The 22,656-nt window shown below is 44.7% G+C and overlaps 1 protein-coding gene across 18 annotated transcripts in view; it reads left to right on the top strand.

The window, feature by feature from the left end:
* NRXN1 (neurexin 1) overlaps window positions 1–22,656 on the top strand; it is a 1,598,206-nt gene that overhangs the window by 807,001 nt on the left and 768,549 nt on the right. For all 18 annotated transcript variants that reach the window (XM_084829231.1, XM_084829225.1, XM_084829224.1 and 15 more), the window contains one exon: window positions 16,259–16,432. In XM_084829231.1, the coding sequence (XP_084685357.1) occupies window positions 16,259–16,432 (174 nt within the window). The remainder of the gene's footprint in view (window positions 1–16,258; window positions 16,433–22,656) is intronic.

The following is a 22,656-nucleotide window of genomic DNA, read 5'->3' as shown; positions in this document are numbered from 1 at the left end:
GTACTGGGGATTCTACTGTCAGGCAATGTATACCTTGAACTGTAGTGAGAGGTAAGCAGAACTCAGGATGACAGGAAGTTATTGATGCCAATGCCATCCAGACCAGTCCCTGCCAACCCAGGCTTCCTAAGGAAATGGAGGAAGGAGGCAGGGGGTGGGGTGGGGGCGAGAAAGGTGATTGTGATGAGGGAAACTTTCTGTGCTTGTTGAAGATATTGTTCCACCAATGGGGTGTTAAGGGATATGATTTGTGGAGTGGTGGAGGAAGAAGGTGGAGACAAACAGTTGTACTGCCACAAAGTATGAATGTAAGATGTATTGTTAATAAGAATTCATTGTATTTCATAGGAGTGCTATTTATAATAATCTGTATATGCCAAGTGATTAGTAATAGATGCAATTAGTTCTCTGTGTGTTGTGAAATAAATGTGATTTCTAAAAAGTTTTCTTGGAAATAGAGCAAAAGAAGCTTGCCACAGGTGGGTTGCTTATTTCTTGAAAGCAGAAACCTGCTTAGGGTACAATCCTATGGCCACCAGACAGCAGCTATATGGCCATAGGATTTTCGTTTTCCAGGAACCAACCTCGGAGCCACCACTCTGAGGTCGGTTCACAGAAAACCGCCTCCCCACCCCCTCCCATGCCGCCTCATATGTGGTGCAGTTTGTCCCCGGCTCCATGCTCATAAGAACAGTGCGGAGCGGGGGGAAAGGGAGCATTCCTGGGGGCAGGGAGGGGAGGGGATTTCAGAAGCACCTGTATGATGCTTCCTATGCACCATCTGGCCTGCCCCCTGATCTGAGCTGTCCCAGCTAGACAGACACAGTCAGCCATCTCAGGGTGGTCAGAGTGCAGAGGAGAAGTGACCCTCCTCCACACTCCACCTGCTCTCCACTGGATAGTCAGACGCCTTCAAATTCGGAGGTGGCTGGCTAACCTCATGGGATTGTGCCCTTACCTTAGGAGGGATACCTTCATCAAGGTGTTACTGGTGTTAATAGCTACATTGGGAGGCAGCTCTGTTAGAGCTATATAATATAAATAGGAGTAGTGGTATGACCAGGTCTGAAACTTAGGATGAGGTAATCAACATAGGGGTTATAAAAGGCAAGAATCTGATCTGATTGCCCAGAGATATCCTGGGAGAACATTGCAAGAAGCCTGCCAAACATGATTACCTAAGTTCTGCCAACCATGCTTGCCAGATAGGTAACTATACAATCTTAATAATAACAGCTTTGTTGGTTGAGAGGAATAGGACTTTATTTTCCCTAAGAAATATGCTAGCTGCTATTTCTATTATGATTCTAATCATCCTAACTGCATTGTTAGTAGTAATGTGTTTTGCTTGTTTTATCATTTCAAAGTTTTGTTATTCTCTAATACTGTTTGAGCAATACAGGTTAGGGATGGCATGGGAGCCCGTTTCGGTCCACAAATCTTTTGGACTGCTGGCGCCCATGCCCCCCAAGCTGCGCCTGCTGAGCTCTCCCTCACTTGCTGGCCCTCTGGGCTGCGGTTGAGCCCTCCCTCCACACTCGGTAAGCTGCCCTGTTTGTCTCTGCCCAATCGCCATCACTTGCCCATAGACTTATATGTAAAATAGCGCTGCGAAACTAGAGTATATGGGCAATTCACAGCACTTTTTGCATATAAGTCTATGTGGGCACATAGGCTTATATGCAAAAAGGGTTGTGGATCACCCATATATCCTAGTTTCACAGCACTATTTTGCATATAAGTTTATGGGCAAATGCTGCCCATCGCCATGTTTTTTACAAACATGGTGATCAGGACAGAGACAACAGGCCCAGGTAAGTTGTGGGCTGCTCACTGAACATGGAGTGAGGGCTCGACTTCAGCCCAGAAGGCCAGCGAGTGGGGAGGGGGAGCTTGGTGGTGCTCGGCGAGCTGGGATGTGTTCTCACATCCCTAAACAGATATACTTTGTGGAACCACATTGTGTTACTTGGTTTGAAAGGTGTTTCAGGGACCACAACCCATAGCAATTAATTATTGAAGCCCAGAACACTGAGCTGAGATTCATATATCTGTTGTTGAGTGAGGTCTGTCCATATAGCTGTTTTTTTTCATCTTGGTCAGGTGAGTTGCAGAGACAGTTGTTCGAAGAAGAGAATAAAGCTAGGTGGATGGAACGGGAATGGGTCTCTCATCTCAATAGCAGGGGTAGCTAACATCCTCCCACCACCGCCACTGAGGATTGCATGCAAAAGGGTTGGTGGATCAGGTATACTCAGGGAATAAGGAATTTGCCTCAGGGGTCCAATCCCCATGGCAAATATGACCCCTAGACATTGTGTCAACATGACTTTGTAATGTTGTTACTAATTTCTTACGTATCCCTCTTTTCCTCCAAGGAGTTTACAACTGTTTGGGTCAGTGGACACATTACAGATTTTGAGAAATGTTGTGGGTGCTCTCACAAAATGGCTACCATGGAGTGGGGCTTCCCCATTCATAAAATGGCTGCAATGGTGGGCATGGCTAGTCAAACAACCCTCATTTCCCAGAAGGAAAACTGACAAGACTAAAAGAAGAGTTATTTGCCCAAGAACCTAAGTACAAGGAAAAGGTTGGTTCTGAGCTATAAAACACAAAATCTGCTCTTTTGAACCCAAATAAAGACAGCACTGGAGGGACATACATCACTTTACAGCATGCCAACCTCCATCCATCCATCCATCTATCTATCTATCTATCTATCTATCTATCTATCTATCTATCTATCTGAAATCTAATGTAATAAAAATCAGGAGGGGCAAGGAGCCTGATGGCTGTTGAGAGGTGTCTGTGGACAAGTTGGTGCCCATGGACACCATGTGGGATAACCCAGGATTACAACAATCCTGTTAAGTAGGTTAGTCTAACAGATATTGACTTGTCCAAGCTCAGCTGTGGGCTTTATGCCTGAGTGGAGATTAAGGATGGGTGAGAAATTTGCTTAATGTGAGGGGTGGGTGTCCTTGTATTTTTAAATAAGCACTGTATTTGGCTCTCCTGATGCTTTCAGAAAGCTGAGGCAGAGTTGCATTCTGAAATACACATGTTTGCGAGCTTTCCACTGCAGGTCGTCTTAGGAAAAATGTGCACAAAATCTGTATATTTGCAGGAAATGAAGGCAGGTTCATCATTGACAGCTGAAAAACCACTAAAGGGCTGTGGGATGACATTAATCCATTAGGGGAGCAGAAGTCAAATGTAGCAGTGGGACTGAAGAAAGCATTTAACCTTGAATCTGAATTCTGACGGGCTGTCAAATTAGTGGCAGAAGATCCTGCTGCAGCCTTGGTTCTCCTCATTGTGTCTATCTAGGAAATGAACCATTTCAGGCTCCTGCTTCATCTTGATCACTTCCTTTGTACATGTCAGTATGGCGGGTGAGTGGACGAGGCTTCCTTGTAACATTAAAGGGTCTTGTCAGTCAAGGGGAGTGGGGGATGGAGGATGTTGATCTTGATGATGAGCAGAAAAACTCTTGCTAAATATAGTTTGGCTTGTTGAGTAGTGTGACTTGTAGAAATGAGGCTAGCTCAAAGAAGACAAAATGATCATTGGCTGAAACTAGTAGAGGCTGGTGGCTCCTAAATCCATTCTGGGCTGTAAATCCATTCTGGGTTTCAGTCAGAGCCAGCCAGGACTGTAAAGGAGGCAGAACCCAGAATGGCTGGGCAGATGAAGAGGTGGAACATGCAAAGATGATCCAGTTCAATTCTCCGTGGTGGGGATGACCTGAGGTGGGCTTAGCCTCCACTCCAGGGCTGGGGAACCTCTTTCAACCCAACAGTCAAATTCCATTTCAAAGAAGCTCTTGGAGGCCACATTCCAATGGTGGACAGGGCTGAAGATGGGGTGTGGCTGAAATACCAAATGTCACGATTCCCTTAGCCCGCACTTCACTTCAATGCCCAAAGGTACACAGACGAGAGGCTTCAGTTGACAGCTTTTAATCTATTACTTCACAGGGTCATACAGATGCAAATTCTCAGAGAAACTCTCCATCTACAGGAATGCCTTCAGGGGATCCAAATGGAATTTACGAGAGTTGCCTGCCATTTGAAGAGGGAGGCGGTCTTGCTAGCCTAACTTAAGGGGGGAGGTCCCTCTCTTCTCATGAGGCCTCTAAGCGCAGCTTTGCATGCAAGGCCAATCGGGTAGACCGTCTAAGTTCCGCCCCCTGCCTTCTCTCTCTTTGCCCTGCACCTGGCATCTATTAGGTCAATCTCTTCTTTTGTGCCTCTCACGGGGGGAGGGCAGTGAGGAGGGACCCTCAAGCTCAGCTATCTGTATGTATGTAACCTGAGAAGCAGGCCTACTCATATCTGGACTAGCCTGGGAAAACCCCTTCCCCATGTCTGATGGTTCTCCTTCAGAATCTGAATTGCTAGTGCTATCCCCACTCCCTGCTCTCAGAAACACCCCTGACACCAAAAATACCAGCATATTGTAGCCTAAAGCCCTTCCTGCCAGTAAGTAGGCTCTAGGAGAGGCATTTCAATGCTTTAGAATGGGGGGGAAACTGCACAAAAGCCAGGAAACCACCAAACCATTGGTGGTCAGGAGAAAGGCTGTGGGACCAAGGGAAAGAGCGTGGCCTTCTGGGATCCTGGAAGACTGGATTGGGGTTGGGTGTTGGCCAACAGGTCTGAGTTTCAACACCCCTGGTTTAGAAGATTTGACAGGAACACACAATAAGTCCATACCATTTTCAGGGCAAACATAGGGGGTTTGTAGATCACCAGGAAAATCTCAGGAAACCAGTGCTGGCCAACTCCACTGGGATCCATTCATAACTGGGCTTGACTAACCAAGCAATTTTACCTTTTAAAAGTCAGAAAATAACTCAAGTTCTTTCAAGACCCAATTATGACTCCTTTCAGATTTCATTGAGCTTGTGATGATGTCACTGGAGCACCAGCCTGTCAGACCTAGATGGCTGTTGCTACTACAGCAGCAGTTTTCTCCCCTTCCATTTTTTTCAGCTCTGTGTCAGGGTTGGATCTGAGCCCGTAGAGTCCCAAAGTAGCTCTGATTCTGAGGAGGAGATAGAGTCCATGGCAGAGGAACCCCCTCAGGTTTCAGAGGTGCAGCTGGAGGGGGAGCCCCCCCCCCGCTCACATTCCTGGGAGTGATACTGACCCTGGCATGGAAAGGGAGGGACAACTTGAGCTTTTATACATGAGGCACAGGCATAAGCGAGAGGTTGCGGGAGCCGAGCTGAGGTGCTCAGCCCATTTGGCTTGACATCAGCAGCTATGCCCCGAGGCCCCACGGGAAAGGGGGAGAATTTCCCCTCCTACTCCTTAAGTTCAGAGAGTTGCCATGCTTTTCTCCAAACAGAGACCAATGGATGTCCTAACCCTTAGAAACCCCTGGTAGGCTGTTCCTTTGTCTTTCCTCTGAGTCTCAGGCAATTAGCATCTGTAAGCCTCATTAGGCTGAATGGAAATAAAGCTTTGGAAAGCAGCCCTTTTGTCTGACTGTTGATTCTGGCTAGGGATGTACGAATGTCACTTACCTTTTTGAAGGGTGACATTCATGGTGGGGAGGAGGCGCTCCGTCCCTCCCCCAGAAATTTTGTCCAGCCAGCTCCACTCCATGGAGATTCCACAGAGCCACTGGCCGGGGCCACCCGCAGCCGGACATCCAGCCGCTGGGCAGCCTGCAGGGATGCAAATGGCAGCTGCCATAGCCGCCGCCATTTGCGTCCCTGTATTTTGCCGTGATAGGCTACGTAAATACTTACGTAGCCTATCACGGCTTCTGTAGGGACGCAAATGGCATCCCTGCATTAGCCGTGATAGGCTACGTATGTATTTACGTAGCCTATCACGGCTACATGGAAGAAGCGAATGGCAGCCGCAGACGTGGCTGCCATTCACAAGTCAGCGCGGACGGCAGCAGGTAGGTGCTCCGTTCTGGGCCCATTTCGTGGGGTGGGGGGTCTTCATTCCACCATGGATTTCGGGGGGCCGAATGCACTAGCATTCGGCCTCACCGAGATCCGTGGCGGAATTCTCTGACATCCCTAATTCTGGCTATTGGAGGGCTCAGAAGACTACAGGGGCATTCCTGACACTGTGGTGGCTTTAGGGAGGCCCCACTTTCCCTCCCTCCCTTCCTTATTTCATATGGGTCACACCTAAAGTAGCAAACCAGGCAGCCTGGGAGATGTAGTTTTCCACAGACACCCTGAGAAAACTACATTTCTCAGGATGCTTGGTGCATGGGTTGCTTCCATATGAGGGATCCTGATGCACCAACAGAAGGAAGAGGGGAGGAACTGACCTATCTGTCACCCCAGCAGTCAGATCAGGATTGGGAGGAGGGGTGAATGAGTTGAAGTCAGAGGGAGTTAGGGGAAGTTCACTTCTTCAGATTACAATCCAAGCTGGAGAAGAACAATGGAGTTGGTCAGCTTGCCTCGTACTGGAGGCAAATGTCACCACTTGCTCAAATTTGTGTTCCAAGCCAAGGAATTGTGAAGTTTTGGTGATAATTATAAACATATTTTTTTTTAGTATCTTCTCAAAATGAGGATTCTAGTGATTCCTTGAGTGAAGGACATGATGGCTAAAATATTTTACACTGAAATCTTGTTTAATTGAACTTTATGGTTCCCATTAGAACTTTAGACAGGTAATTCCATAGGGTCAACTGACATGGGGCTCGGGGAAAGTCAGCACACTGCAAATGTAGATAAATTGGAAGCATTGCACAATTGCATTTTGAGTAATGGGGTGTACCGTGATAGGTGAACAATGTTCACATGCAGTAAGAATGCTTCAAAGTTGATTTAGACCTACTTGAAACTTCCCCTTGTTAAAAAAAGGGCTCTCTAGCAATTACTTCTTTATGTTCCAGTAATGAAGACACAGGCATCTTGCTCTTTATCTCTCACCCCTGCGCGCCGCCATGCACACACATACCCATTTCTCACAGCTGGCACCATATCTGAATGAACAGTGTTATTTCACCCTGAATAATGAGGTTTGTTCAATGTGATAACCTGAAGGTGTGGCCAGCAGTACAATGAGTGAAATGATTATGATAAAGCAATCTTCTTAACTGTCCACCCTCAAATATCTGCTCTATCTAATGCTTGTGCATTCGGTATGCGGCTGGAACCAGTACAAGACAGTGACTAAATGCAACTCTTGCCCTATCAGCTGTAATAGAAAGAGCCCAAAGTTCTTTGTTTTTATTTTATGTTGAATCTACAATTGCCCTTTGAACTTTGAGTGCATGCTATATACAATGTTGTGGCCAGTGATTCAGACAGAAGAATAAATGGTAGTGCTGCACTGAGAATTCCTTCCACCTTTTAAAAAGATTGTTCTCATTCAATTTGATAGAAAAGAAGTTGCTTCTGAACAAAAATGTTCAAAGGACGAGAAACTCTTAAGGGTGGGGTTCACGGTTCTTCTGCTTACCTCACTTAGTAGGAGTGTGCACCCCTTTCTAGGGAGGGCGGAGAATTCCTCCACGGACTCCAATGAGGCCGGATTCTAAAGAATCTGTCCCCCTGGAGTCCGTGGCAGAACCGAAGACTTACCCCCGCCTTCTGCGCAGAATCCTCTTTGGCTGGATCCTCCAGCTCTGGATTATGAGCGATACGGCCACCATGCTGTATCGCTACTGCAGACTACTGACTACTGACTATGCAGACTACTGACTGCAGCCGCAAATGGTGTCTGGGACGCTATTTGCAGCTGTAAAGGCCTTAGTTTAAGGTAAATGCAGCCATAAATGGCTGCATTTACCTTAAACTAAGGCCCTTACAGCTGCAAATGGTGTCCTGGATGCCATTTGCAGCCGCAGTCAGTAGTCCCCTTCAGCCAGCAATAAGGTATGGTGGCCCTATCGCTGGCATTTCGGAGCCGGCTGGCAGCTCAGTGGAATCGCCGCGGAGCAGAGCCAGCTGAAGAGGATTCCAGGGGGAGGAACGGATCGCCCCCCCCCCCCACGGACCACCCCGGGACTGGCAGGTAGGGGATTCGTACATCCCTACCGCTTATTCAAGGAGTGTATGCGAGTGTCCTGTCTTTCATTGTATAAACATCTGTCTGGTAATTGGCAGCCTCCCTGGCTTCCGACATGTCCATTAAAGCCAGGGCAAGACATCATGAGTTAATCCTCCCCATGGAGCTTTTTCAGATCAGGAAGCATGGGCAACCATGGAGGTTGCAGAAGTATGTAGTTATGTGTAATAGAAAGGGGAAAAACACAACACTCACAGCCACCTTGCAATGATAAGGTCAGCTCAACCCTGGCAAAGGAAATTCTAAAGGACCCAGGGAAGAACACTTTCCTGAAACTGGAGGACAAATTTTTGGCACAGTACTAACAAATTAGCAGGATGCTAATGTCAAATTTTGTTCCTGTGTGCATGTTTCATTCCCAGCCCAACGTAAGGAACAATGAGTAGAGCATCACATCTGTTCCTGTGTTTAAAGTGTCTTTGACTTAACTTAAGAATGCAGAAGTCCAGGACCACCGATGAATTAAAAATTGTGGCTGATGACTGGTGCTCAGGTTGCTTAAGCAATCTTAAGCAAAAAACAAACAAACAACTTTTCCCTCCTTGCATGAATGTCTGAAGGCCTGAACACCCCCTCCTCTTCCTCCCTCAGTCTTTCCTCAATGAAGCCAGAACTGTAGCCAAATAGTAAAATTATCTCAACTGAATGGTTCCCTTCAAGTTCCATTGATCTACAGGTACAATCTACATATAAACATATGTGCAATTAAGATGTCCCAGCACAAAAATGGGTGCTTATGTTTCCAGTGTTCTGAAAAATGTACATGAAATGAAGACTCCAGTCACCTGAAATTGGCTGCTTCAACTGGTGACATAGTAAATGTTTTCTGCACCTGTGCCACCACCACACACATGTCAGTGCAGTTTAAATAAATTTACCTGTGCAGAATGGCTAAGTAAGCCAAAGTGAATTTGAGGAACATAGCTATAGGGCAACTTTTCCAAGTACACCTTTGCCAGCAAAAATCCATATGTATGGGATTTCAACTTTGCCATTTAGGTTGGATTTGTGGATTTCATTTAATTTTGAAGAAAGTGTGAGTGTGCACACGTGTGTGTGTGTTGAAGAAACCCTACAAAGCAAATTTCGAAAGTGAAAAAGGAAAAGGTTCACAATTTTAAATTCAAAAATTAAATTCAAATCAAGAAATTTGGCCAAATTTTGAATTTGTGCAGAATTCCATTTCAGATGTTTCTACCTCTGATAGATTGTGATAAAATATTCCCAGATTTGACATCTCTAAGGGAAAGTGAAAAGGCTCTTGTGCTGTGTGCATTCAGTGCTCTGCACTAAAAGAGTCTTCACAATTCTGTCTTATTCTCTTTCAACTCCAGACACAGTTTCAGAGTTTTGATGTGTGGGCAAAGCATTCTCACCACTGAAAAGAGAAAGCAGCGTCTGCTTGCATGGAATCGGGTGTGTGTGCATTGGACTTCTGTGAAGCTTTGGCTCCTTGCCTCTGTGTGTGTGCATGCATGCGTGCGTGCGCACGCACGCGTGAGCATGCATGCACATGTGAGACTGTGTATAGGTCGCATTACAAATGTCTCACTGTTAATGCAGGAAATCACCAATGAGCAAATGTAAGCAGTTTGCAAATCATTGTATTTGCATAAAGCATCCTTTACTGAAGACACTGAATGGGACAACAGTGGCACTAATTCGTTAAAAATGACAAATAAAAAGGACAGCAAAGCAGCCGTTAGCCCATCCACCGAACTATTATGAGCCATTTGTGTATTGCTTTTTATATTGTGCTGTACAAAGGCGTGTCTCTACGGAAGCTGATGATTAACACAGCAAGGGTAGAAACAAGAATTCCACCCCAAAGCCACATTTATTTGCAGCACACAGATTAACTCCGGCACCTCCCATACAAACTTTGGTTTTTGCTTTCTGTTAGACATAGGTCTTTGAACATAAAATGCTTTCTCCCTCTTTTGAGGGCCAAAACAGACATTACTTTAAATCTGTGTCTAGGAGTTATATGATGGTTGTTGTTGTTGTTGTTTCATTTTAACTGAGGGCACCAATGTGCCTGTAGACACCTCTCCTGGCACTCACCAGTCTCCCTGCCCCTCCTGATTATTATTTTATTTCTTTTTCTAAAAAAAATAATCAACTGAGAGCCAGTGTTGGACTGGGAGCTGGGAGATCCGGGTTCTATTCCCCACTCAACCATGGAAGCTCACTGGGTGACTTTGGGCCAGTCACAGACTCTCAGCCCAACCCACCTCACAGGGTTGTTGTTGTGAGGATAAAATGGAGAGGAGGAGGATTATGTACTCTGCCTTGGGTTCCTTAAGGAGGAAAAAAGGCGGGATATAAACATAAATAAATATAAATCCACTGGGAGGCTGGTATGCTGCAGAGCAGAGTGCTGCCCTCCAGAGCCATCTTCATTTTGGTTCAAAAGGCTGGGTTTGTGTTCTAGAGCTCAGACCCCACCACTGCCTTGTAATTAGGGGTGGGCAGATCACTCACCGTCCGTTCCGTGACGGTGTCTGCAGGGGGTGGGGAGGTGATCCTTTTCTCCACCCCGGAATCCATTCAGGCCAGCTCTGCTCCACCTTGATCCTGGGGAGCTGGCCACCAGCTCCGCTTTGCTGGCGAATGTCGATATGGCCGGCACCCATCGCCATGCCGTATCGCTGTAAGTCAGGCTCCGGACACAAATGGCATAGTGGGTGCTATTTGCAGCCCTAAGGCTGGTAGATTAGCCTAAATGCAGGTGGCTGGCTCCGCAGGATCGAGGCAGCGATGGATCTGACCCGGACAGATTCTGTGCAGAGGTGGAGGTGACTGCTCCATTCTGCCATGGGCCCCAGTGGGGCTGGATTCTTGGAATCCGGCCTGGGGTCTGTGGTGGATTTCTCCCCCATCCCTACTTGTAATTCAGTTCTTGGGTGAGTTTCTTTTCTGTCAGTCTCAGCACTTTGGCTTCTGGGAAATGAGTGTTTTGTGGCTGGGCATGCCCGTACTGGCAGCCATTTTGTGACAGTCCCCACAATACCCTCAAAATTCCAAATGTGCCCACCAACCCAAAAAGGCTGGGGACCCCTGCTTTAGAGTAGGTGTATGGGGGCACCACAGATATTGAAAGCCCACCCCCACCCCACATGCTAGGTTCCCACTTCAGATTGGGCCTCCTGCACCTACTCTAGAGTAAAAAATAAAAATAAAACATGGAGCTGCTAGATACACATTTAAACCAATGTCTGTTTTGGCCCTGAGGTCTGGGAATGAATGGGGAATTTGGATTGGCAACTGCACTGGGACCTATTCATATGAATGCAACATTACTTCTGGAATTGAGCAGAATTACCTTGTGCCAGTGTTTCGCAACCCTATCCAATGCATCCAGAAAGGCCTTGTTGTTTTGTTGCTTTGTTTTTTCCTGTGATTGTGCTGTAATTGACAGAAAGCTGAAATCAAGGGCATCCTGCTGCAGTAACTATTCTTCCCGCCAACTGCATCAAAGTAAAACCTTCTCTAGAAACACTGGCTCTGATATAAGCCCTTTTCAGACAACCAATCCAGGGTGAGCATGTGCAGTCGTGGGGGAGCAGGATCACAGCAGCAGGCCCAACCCTACATATATTCAGGGCTCAGTGCCAGTGGTGGGACACTGCTCTGTACGCATTGGTGTACACCAATGGGACGCTTGCATTGGTGTGTGCCAATGGGACACCTGCACTGGTGTGTACCAATGAGATGCCTGCACTGTGTATACGAATGAGATTGCATTGATAGTGGTAGGACACTTCATTGTACAGTGTTCCACGTCACCAAAACAGAACTGATGTGCACGGTCTGCTCCCTCACACTGCGAAGTATGCAGAGGTTAAGGAGATGAGCACACTGCTATGATCCCTTCCCTAACAGGCTCATTCAGACCATTTATTTCAGCAGCATTAAAGAATGTTTTAAATTCTCTGTATCGATCATCCTTCATTTGATTCCCTGCATTGGAGTTACTGACTGGAGCAGTACAGCTGTTGATATCTACAGAACTGCAGTCGGTGGGGTGGGGGGGCAGAACAGCAGAGGCCAGCTACCGTGTAGGAATTTTTTGTGGGAAGGTGGGAGTGTGTGTGTGTGGAGACAAGGCAAGGGCAGAGGGAAAGGAAGATGGAGCTGGTCAGTAGGTGACAAGAACATGTCTGCTGGTTGCACAGATGAGTGGTCAAACATGCCCCAGAAATGTTTAGAGAGGTCAGGTATCCTACTGATTTATTGGTGCATGGAGGCTTTGTTTGCGGATCTCCCTGCAGTTCTTTATTTTGGACAGAAGTGGGTGATGGTACACAGGCTGAATATTTGCCTGATCATGTTTATTTCCCCCCCCAAAAAAAAAGTCTGTGTTTTCCCCCAACGCACACACACACACACACACACATGCCTCCACATCTCTAGGTTGGGAAAAACTCCTGCCTCAAACCCTGGAAAGTGCAGCCAGTCATTACAGGCAATACTGAGCTAGATGGACCAATGGTCTGTCTCAGTATAAAGCAACTTCTTATGAGCCATTCCTCCTGAATTCTGGTTTAACTGGGAGAATTTCTAAAACTATGGAATTAGAGCATGCACAATGGTCTCTATCCATTCCTTGGCATCTTCTTCCACTCTGCATTATGAATATGCTTGTGTGCATTGATAAGAACATAACATAAGGACATAAGAAGAGTCATGCTGGATCAGACAAAGGGTCCATCTAGTCCAGCATTCTCTTCACACAGTGGCCTACCAGCTGTCGATGGGAAACTCGGAAGCAGGGCATGAAAGCAACAACACAATCCTGCCCATTTTCCCCAGTAATTGGTGCACATAGGCTTACTGCCTCTGATACTGGAGGTAGCACAGAGACATCAGGACTAGTAGCCATTGATAGCCTTCTCCTCCAGGAATTTGTCTAATCCCCTTTTAAAGCCATCCAAACTGGTGGCCATCATGATGTCTTGTGGTAGCGAATTCCATGGTTCGACTACGCGCTGCGTGATTAAGTACTTCCTCTTATCTGTCTGGAATCTCCCACCAATTAGCTTCATGGGATGACCCCAGGTTTTAGTATTATGAGAAAGAGAGAGAGAGAGAGTATCTTCCTATCCACATTCTCCACACCATGCATAATTTTGTACATCTCTATCTTGTCTCCCCTTACGATCCTTATTTCCAAGCTAAACAATCCCGGTTGTTGTAATCTTTCCTCTTAGGGGAGTTGCTCCAGCCACTTGATCAATTTAGTTGCCCTATTCTTCACTTTTTACAGCTCTACAATATCTTTTTTTAGGTGCATTGACTAGAACCATACACAGTGTTCTGAGAGTGGTTACACCATAGGTTTAGGGGCAGTATAATATTGGCAGTTTTATTCTCAGTTCCTTTCCTAACTATGCCTAACATGGAGTTTGCCTCTATTTAGAGCAGTCACAGACTGGGTCAACATTTTCATTGATCTGTCCACCCCAACCCTAAGATCTCTTTCTTGGTCGGACACTGCTAGCTCAGATCCCATCAGATAAAACACTGCAACAAGGCTATTGTGATGTGATTGTGCAGATGATCAAGTTTATTTTTCTGTGTTGTTTATTTTTCAGAAAGAATCTTGATAAACAGTACATACATTACATCATGTTTTCTTTCTTGCGGTGTTGTATCCCATGTACAGATGTGCATTGGTAACACCGGGGCGGGGGGGGGGGAATACAATTGAACTGAAGGAATTGCAATCTGTGGTGAATGAATGGTGTAGGCATGGTATTCTCTACAAGATCTGGAAAGAAAAGAACTGGCACAATTGAGACTTTGGAACTCCAAAATCTGTAGAAAGATTCAGATAAGGATTTTGGAAGCATCCGCATATAGTCTTGTACTAATTACTCATACAGTGTTCATGTAAACCTCCCCAATTCCCCATACTCAGTGACTGCACAGCCTTGAATTGTAAATTTCATCATCAGTTCAAAATGGTCCCAGTAGGAGCATTAGAATAATTGCAATGCCATTCTGGTTTTGCTACTTCTCATTCTTTTAACTGTCTGTCATATCTCCTATACACACACACACACACACACACACACACACTAAAACATTACATTTTTGTACAGTGATTAGAAACTAAAAGGGAATTATATTTTAGGGACAACCATCAATTCAGGATCCAGTTCATTAAGAAAATTGATAGTTTTCATTATGTAGTTTCCGAGTAAGCATATATTCTATTCCATCTAATTCAATTTTCTGAAACTGAGCCATGTTTGGTTCCATGAATATAAGGGAATTACATTATGATCTGAACATGGTTTTTGAATACAAGCTAGACTTCAGTGTTGCCCATTGTTAGTAGGATCTGGAAGAACTCCAGCAAGAGTTGGAATCATTGGATTGTATCCAGTTGGTGTCACTTCACTAATGCTTTTTGATCCATCAAAGGCTTCTATCAGCAGAATGGGGAGAGAGGTGATTTTCAGTCATTCACCCTTCACCCTGCTGCTCCCCACACCACCTGCCATGCTGATCCAAAGATTCCCCCCAACTATCTGGAGCACATGGGACTGCAGGAGAGAGGAGGGAATAATTAAACAAAAATCATTGTTCTCAATGTTCCACTGACAGAAACCTCTGTTGGATCAAAGACTCTTCTGTCCGCAGAGAGACACCAATTGATAGAACCCAGTAGTCCTACCAGATTACATTATATATACTACCCACAGATGAGGGTTTGGGATCATACCTTCTGCCCCCATTCCCATGTATTGATCCATATCTGTGCACAGCTTCAGATCAATATAGGGGAACAGGGCCAGTTGGGGACAAAACCCCGTTCTCCCTTCTACATAAGTTTTTCTACCTACATTGTTGGTAGGGTTTATGAAAAGAACCACAGAAATCATTGAAAGGGTTACCTCAAATCAAGAGAGCAGAATTCAAGTCTACTGGCTAAAATGGTATAGGGTGTATTTCTTCCTGGAAGTCAAACAGCAGTACATTCCTGTCAATGTTCTCTTGCCCAAACTGTAGCTATTGTGCACTCGTCTGGATTACTCAAGCACTGGTGTGTAATGGCAGTCAAACAGAATTCACCTCTGATTCAGATTGTGACATCAATCAACAGTAACTAAGTACTAGGAGGAAGAATGAACCAGTCATGCATTAATATATAAGTTAGCATTGTAAAATTCTGTGTTTGCTATAGAATCAAAACAAAAGTGGATAGGAACTGAGGGCTAATTCATGCTTTACAGCAATGTTGGGGATGGGGAGAATTTCACCAAAAGTTTTAGAGAGGCTAGCCATTAGTTGCTATGGCTTCCTTCCTTCCTTCCTTCCTTCTAGTTTGTTTGTTTGTTTGTTTACTTTATGTATGTGTTTATTTTGCTGCTGCCACAAACAATGGTGGCAGGAACAGAGCTTTTCTCTCAACAGCCTGACCACCATTTTGTTTTCCCCAGATAGCTCTGTATTCCAGGGCATTGTGGAGAATGCCTGAGCATCTGCTCTTCTGACTTCAGGTGCCAGAGGAAAGCTGTCTTTAGGGATGTTGGCAAAATCTACAAAGGAATCGAATGAGTTCAGATTTTTATGAATCTGACCCATAGAACAGCTTTTCCCTAGTCGGGTGGATTCTGCAGACTTGCGGACTGTTTTCCTAACTTTCCAAAATTTTGCACAGATATAGTAATAGAAAAATATGGAACATTTAAAAAAAATCGGCTGAAAATGCTCATTTCCCCTATAGGCTAAAGTGTGAAAATGCACATTTTGGAGGGATTGTCACATTGTGAGTGGGTTTGCACATTTCCACAAGTGCAAATTTGTGCTAATGCAAATTTGCGCAAATGTGGAAACTAAAAAAAATCCAGTCCCTGAAATAGAACAAAAGATGCCTGACAACCCATGAAATGCAGATGGAATGGATTTTACACAGTCCTTACGTCCCTAGCCATCTTTCTATCATGAGCTTTTAATTGATTGTCATCTTGACCTTTTATTCTTGGTGTGGCTGATTTTGTTTTGCTTGTTGTATTTTCTTAATGGTTTTATAACATTGTTTTTATAAATCTATTTTAAACCTTTGACGATAAGATGCTTTGAGCACATTTATTGGGAAAGGTGGGTTAAAATGTTTTAGATATTAAAAGAAAATGGATGTGGACAATTAAAACAACTGTGACTAATTATGTGCTTTGGCTACACAGGTGACTTGTACATTGGAGGGGTAGCAAAAGAAACCTACAAATCTTTACCTAAATTGGTCCATGCAAAAGAAGGATTTCAAGGCTGCCTTGCCTCAGTGGATCTGAACGGGCGCCTCCCAGATTTGATCTCAGATGCTCTGTTTTGCAATGGACAGATAGAACGAGGATGTGAAGGTATGGAAGTATTTTGTAATCTCATCACAACCTCTCTAATGTAAACTAAATATCCCTGTACCTCATCAATGTGGTGCTATAGCATCTCTCCACTGTGTCCTGTATATTTGGACTCCAATGATGACAGTTTCCTATCTTACCCACTGTCACCCATTTGTGCTGTGCTACAGTGGTAAGGTGGACCTCTTCTACATTATTAAGGAAGGTGGATGCTGTGGAGGGAGAAATGTACATTGACAGCACAACAAACCAGTTGAACCTGAGAACATTAACTTATCTTCCTGAATATAATCGGTAGAGTCTGTTCCTCACCACCAACAAACTGATTTGCATGTCTCTGTTTTGTTTGTGCTGTATTTTAATTAATTGTTGTGATAATTAGCTCCTGTGCAGCACTTTAGATTGTCACGGTGCTTAGATAATAGTTAGTGTATAAATTAACTAATTTAATTTAGATGCACATTTTTAGCACAGGTTGTCTGTTGAAGAGACATTAAAACACTTAGTAGGGTCTCAGGCTAGGTTTGAGCCTTTTAATGGTCACATACCTCTATTCAGTTGGTTTGGTTTGTTGCCATATTCCAGGCCCAAACAATAGGGATGGATCCCCCCCCCCATGCTCTCTGGGCTCTGCTGAGCCCCTGTCCCTGTTTGTGTACCCCGGACCCATGCTTGACCGCCCCTGCACTTGTTGAGCACTCAGCAGGGACCTTCCCAAAAGCACCACATGCACTATTGGGGGGGGGATGGTGACTGTGAAATATGTGCACATCTAGACTTCTGCAAAATGGCACTGTGAATGGCCCATATACTCAAGATCACAGGCATAACTGGACCATTTACACCTGTAATCTTGTGTATATGGGGCATTCATGGCACCATTTTGCAGAAGTCTAGATGTGCATGTATTTTGCAATCACCATTTTTTTCTCAAATGGTGCTCGCAGAGCTCACTGATGGGTCCCTGGTGAGTGCTGGCAGCTCGAGGAACATGGGGGGTGGGTTGAGCAGGAGCAGGGGCTCAGCAGGCATGGCTCAGGGGAGTGGGCAGGGGGGAGTCCACTGGACTACCAGACCCAATTTGCCACCTGCAACATCCCTACTGGACAATTTGTTGTGTACCAAGCTGGAACTCACCTCACCAGCCACATATGGTGGCCCATCAGAGTTGGATAGACCTCCTGTCTTCAGTGTCTGGTTTCAACTACAAAAAATGGGGGTTATCAAGCACCTGGCAGGTAGGGATGGGCAAATGAGTGTTGTTCAATATTGATAAAATTCTGCAGACATCATCTCCCTGCTTGTCTCATACCTGATTCTCATTCATACTGCTTATTCTGCACGAATGGGAAACTTGTGTAACTCAAGCAGCGATTGAATGAGAGATTTGCACAAATCTCCCAAAATTTCTGGAAATTTCCTAATTTGTGCAAATTTCCTCCATTGACTAAAACGGGGGTTATTCAGTCTACTGAGGAAATGTATGGAAATTAGGAAATACGTGCAAATGGAACTGTGAATCAGGAATGAGATGAACATGAGCACGTGTCTGATCATTTGTGAATATTTTCAGCAGACATCTGCTCGCGCTCACATTCAGATCTTTGAATGGGGCATGCTTACATGTTTTGCATGCAGAAATGAATTTCTCATACAACTCTACTGGCAGATCATGAAGCAGAGTTTGGTAGGCTGTGTGTGACTTGATGGGTCATGAATTGGGGGCTTTTCATATTCGGTATGACCAAATTGGCCCAATTTGATCCCCATTTAGGAGGAAGACCTCTTGATTTCAAGTGGGATGTATGAGGGACAGATCAAAGGTTTTTACCCAAAGTAGAATGAAACTGGGTTTGGACCTTCTCAAACTGTGGGGCAATGCCCCTTGTGAAGTATGGGGTGCTTGAATGGAAAGCACAAAATTCCAGGAAAAGTCAGAATCCTGAGGCAAGTAAGCATTCTGCTCCCACCCATCAGACAAGGCCTGGGTGGGTAAAATTCCCCTGGTTGAGGATCCTTACTGGCCACACTGTATTTGTGAGGCTATTTGCATCCACTGTACTTCCACGCTCCACCCTCGCTCTTCCACAGGAGGCCAAAGACTGAAGGAAATATTAGTTGAAGGACATCTCAAGACATTATAGAGTTGGTTAATAATGGACAAAATGGTTTCTAATTAGAGGCCATATTAAACTACTCAACACAGCAACTATCCCCACATGGGAGCTATTCATGCATACCTCGCAGATCAGGTGTTTTTCACACAACCACTTTTCATTGTCACCTAGCTAGCAAGCATCAAAAGCGTGGTGGTGATGGGGCAGCCGAACCTATATTGGGCCCATCCAGAACTTCAGCTTCCACATTAATCTCCAACATGAGGCAAGAAAAACAGCTATGTCATCCTGTTCGCCCCGCAGAACATGGCTGTTCAGATACAAGATAAGTGAAGAGACAGACACAAAACAAATCATTGTGCCTCCATGTCATTTGGATTTCTTCTAGATCAGGGTTGGTAATGTGATACTCGTGTACATCAGTGAGGCCCTGAATACCTTTCTTTGTGACAATTAAGGTGTGCTGTAGTTCCCACTGTTTTATTATTGTTGTTGATGAAGTTACTATTATTATTATTATTATTGAATTAACAAAAGTTCTTACAGGCAGCTAGGGATGGGCAAATGAACAATGTTGGAGATATCAGTATTTTCCAAATGTTATCTCACCGCTTGTCCCACGCTCGATTCCCATTCCCATTTGTGATCGCTGCTCTCTCTGTGTGAATGGGAAACTTGCACAAATCGTGCAGCAACTGAATGGTAATCTCCCCAAATTTGCACTAATCACCCCACATTTATGCAAATTTCCTCTATAGACTACAGCAGGGCTGATTAAATCTACTGAGGAAATTTGCACAAATTAGGAATTGCACAAATCAATCAGGAAAGAGACAAACATGAACATGTGTTCAACATTTTCTGAATATTATGGTGGACATGTGCTTGTGCTTGCATTCAGGGCTTTGAACAGGGCATGCTCACATGGTGTGCGAGCAAAAAACAAAATTCTCATGCATGCCTACCGGCAGCTGGGATCACTTCAAAGCAAAGTGCTATGTGAATGTATGTAGGACAGATGGATGGATAGCGGGGGGTGGGGGGTGCACATTCATGTGTGCATTACCTGTCTCTCAAATAGGGTGAATTTCTCAGTTTCACTTTCTCCCACATTAGAATGTGTGTGTGTGTGTGTGTGTGTGTGTGTGTGTTTTGTTTTGTTTGTTTGTTTAATCTCAAGGTCTCTTTCTCCTGAATATGAAGAACTTTGTGAAGTCTGGTAAATCCTTACAAAAAGTGAGATGAAACAAAATTCTCACCCATTTGCACCAGCCAAATTCAATAGGTACAGGTATTCCCAGCATGGAGAGAACCATGATGTACTTGCCTACCATAGAGTTGTTAAAACTAGTTGAATGCACAGCGATTCAAAGACAGACTTCTAAGAGCAAAACAATCAAAGCCCTGGGCTATCAGTTTCAGTTTCTCTCACATTCCGATTTTTTAATCCCAACTTCCCTTTGTTTTGGATAGGGATGGCAGAGAATTCCGCCACGGATCACGGTGAGGCTGAATGCCAGTGCATTCGGCCCCCCGAACTCTGTGGCGGAACGGCCTGCCACCCCCCCCACCCCCGCGGATCCCCCCTGGAATGAGACTAACCTGGGGTGGATCTTCCGGGCAGCGGCGGCTCCAGCGGCAGCTCCGGTGGCAGCTCTGGCGGCTGTGGCCGGTCTTCTGACCGGCTGCCACCGCCGCCATTTCTACTCTGGTAAAAAAAGAAAGAAAGAAAGAAAGAAAGAAAGAAAGAGACGTGATAGGCTATGTAAAGATTTACGTAGCCTATCATGACTAGGTTTTTTTAAAAAAAACACGACGTGATAGGCTACGTAAATCTTTACGTAGCCTATCATGGCTGGGTGGGTTAAAAAAACAAAAAAAACATGTACACAAATGGCGGCGGCTACGACTGCCACCATTTGCATTCCTTATTTTTGCCCTCTTAATCTACGTAAATATTTACGTAGACTATGACGGCGAAAATCAAGGGGAACGCAAATAGCGTAGCGGGCGCTATTTGCGTCCCTTTTTGATTCCCCGTTTTAGCCTACATAAATATTTACATAGGCTAAAACGGGGAATCAAAAAGGGATGCAAATAGCACCCGCTACGCTATTTGCGTTCCCCTTGATTTTCGCCGTCATAGTCTACCTAAATATTTATGTAGATTAAGAGGGCAAAAATAAGGAATGCAAATGGCAGCGGCCGTAGCCACCGCCATTTGCATACACGGTTTTTTGTTGTTGTTTTTACCCAGAGCCCTCCGCGGCCGGAAATCCGGCTGCGGATGGCTCTGGCCTGGCCGGGCCTGGCCGGCTGCTCCGCGCAGCTGCCGCGGAGCACAGCCGGCCTCGGAGGATTCCGGGGGGGATGAACGGAGTGCCTCCCCCCCTGGTGAGGATTCCGGGGGGAGGGACGGAGTGCCCCCCCATCAACATAATCCACGAACAGGTAAGTGACTTTCGTACATCCCTAGTTTCGGATATGGAGAACTTTGTAAATTTTGATAATTTTTATCAGAACTAAATTGAAATTAAATTCTCACCCATCCCTCCTCCCAAAAGTGTGGTAATACGTTATTGGCAAGCATCATCAATACATTTTTTTCTTGGAGGAAAACAACCTGCTGATTACTTTGGTCCAAAGAAATATAAACCACCAGAAAATCAAAAATACAGCTATTGTACCTTTTCTCTCTTACCTGTTTACTTATACTTCTTAATTTGTTCCCAACTCACCCTTTTAAAGTCTTTTAAACTTTTAATTTAAAAAATTAAATTGTGACTTGTGACTTGAGTTCTAAATTTAATTTGATGATTAATGTTGAAGAACAGAAGTGTAAATAAATGCATGAATGTATAACATCCGAACACCTAATGTTTATTTTGTAAAGTGTCTAAAATAACATCTAATGCAGATGGGAGAACAGGCAGAGGGTGGTGTATAATGTCAGTTATTAGATCTTGGCATTAAAGTAGTCAGTGAATGAATGTAGTGCCCAAATTCTAAATGATCTACCAGTCCAAGTCATTAAAAATGGAGTAACTGCTCCACTGAAAGGCAGTGTGGCATAATGGTTAGAGTGTTGGACTGGGACTTGGAAGATCGAGATTCTAGTCCCCCACTTGGTCATGAAGCTCACTGGGTGACTCTTAGTCTAACAGAGTTGTTGTTGTTGTGAGGATATGATAGAGAGGTGAAGGACCATGTAAGCTACCTTGGGTTCCTTATAAAAGGAGGAAAAAAAGCCTGCTGGCAATTTGGTTAATTAGGCCTGTTCACACAACCAAACTGGAACACTGAAAATACGTTGAATACAACCATTCATATTCATGAGGAATATTAGTGAGCTCATATCTAACTGATCTGTGGGTCTTCCCTATTCTCTTTAGAACAGAATTCACAGAAGAAATGGAGTAGCCTTCATAATTAATAATAAAGTGGCTAAAGCAGTGCTTGGATACAATCCAAAAAATGACAGAATGATCTCAATTTGAATTCAGGGTAAGCCATTTAACATCACAGTGATCCAAATATACGCCCCAACCACAGATGCTGAAGAAGCAGAAGTAGATCAGTTCTATGAGGATCTGCAGCACCTATTGGATAGTACGCCAAACAAAGATGTTATTTTCATTACAGGAGACTGGAATGCTAAGGTGGGTAGTCAAACGACACCTGGAATTACAGGCAAGCATGGTCTGGGAGAACAAAATGAAGCAGGACATAGGCTGATAGAATTTTGCCAAGACAACTCACTATGCATAACAAACACTGTCTTCCAACAACCTAAGAGACGACTTTATACATGGACTTCACCAGACGGTCGACACCGAAATCAGATTGACTACATCCTTTGCAGCCAAAGGTGGCGGACATCTATGCAGTCGGTAAAAACAAGACCTGGAGCTGATTGTTGTTCAGATCACGAACTTGTTATTGCACAATTTAGAATCAGACTAAAGAGAATAGGGAAGACCCACAGATCAGTTAGATATGAGCTCACTAATATTCCTGATGAATATGCAGTGGAGGTGAAGAATAGATTTAAGGGACTAGATTTAGTAGATAGGGTCCCGGAAGAACTATGGACAGAAGTTCGCAACA

This window comes from Heloderma suspectum, chromosome 1 (assembly GCF_057233095.1).
Source record: "Heloderma suspectum isolate Gila_16-S chromosome 1, 16-S_ref, whole genome shotgun sequence".
Classification (NCBI taxonomy): domain Eukaryota; kingdom Metazoa; phylum Chordata; class Lepidosauria; order Squamata; family Helodermatidae; genus Heloderma; species Heloderma suspectum.
The sequence above is the reverse complement of the archived record's forward strand: the minus strand, read 5'-3'. Positions and strand labels throughout refer to the sequence as shown.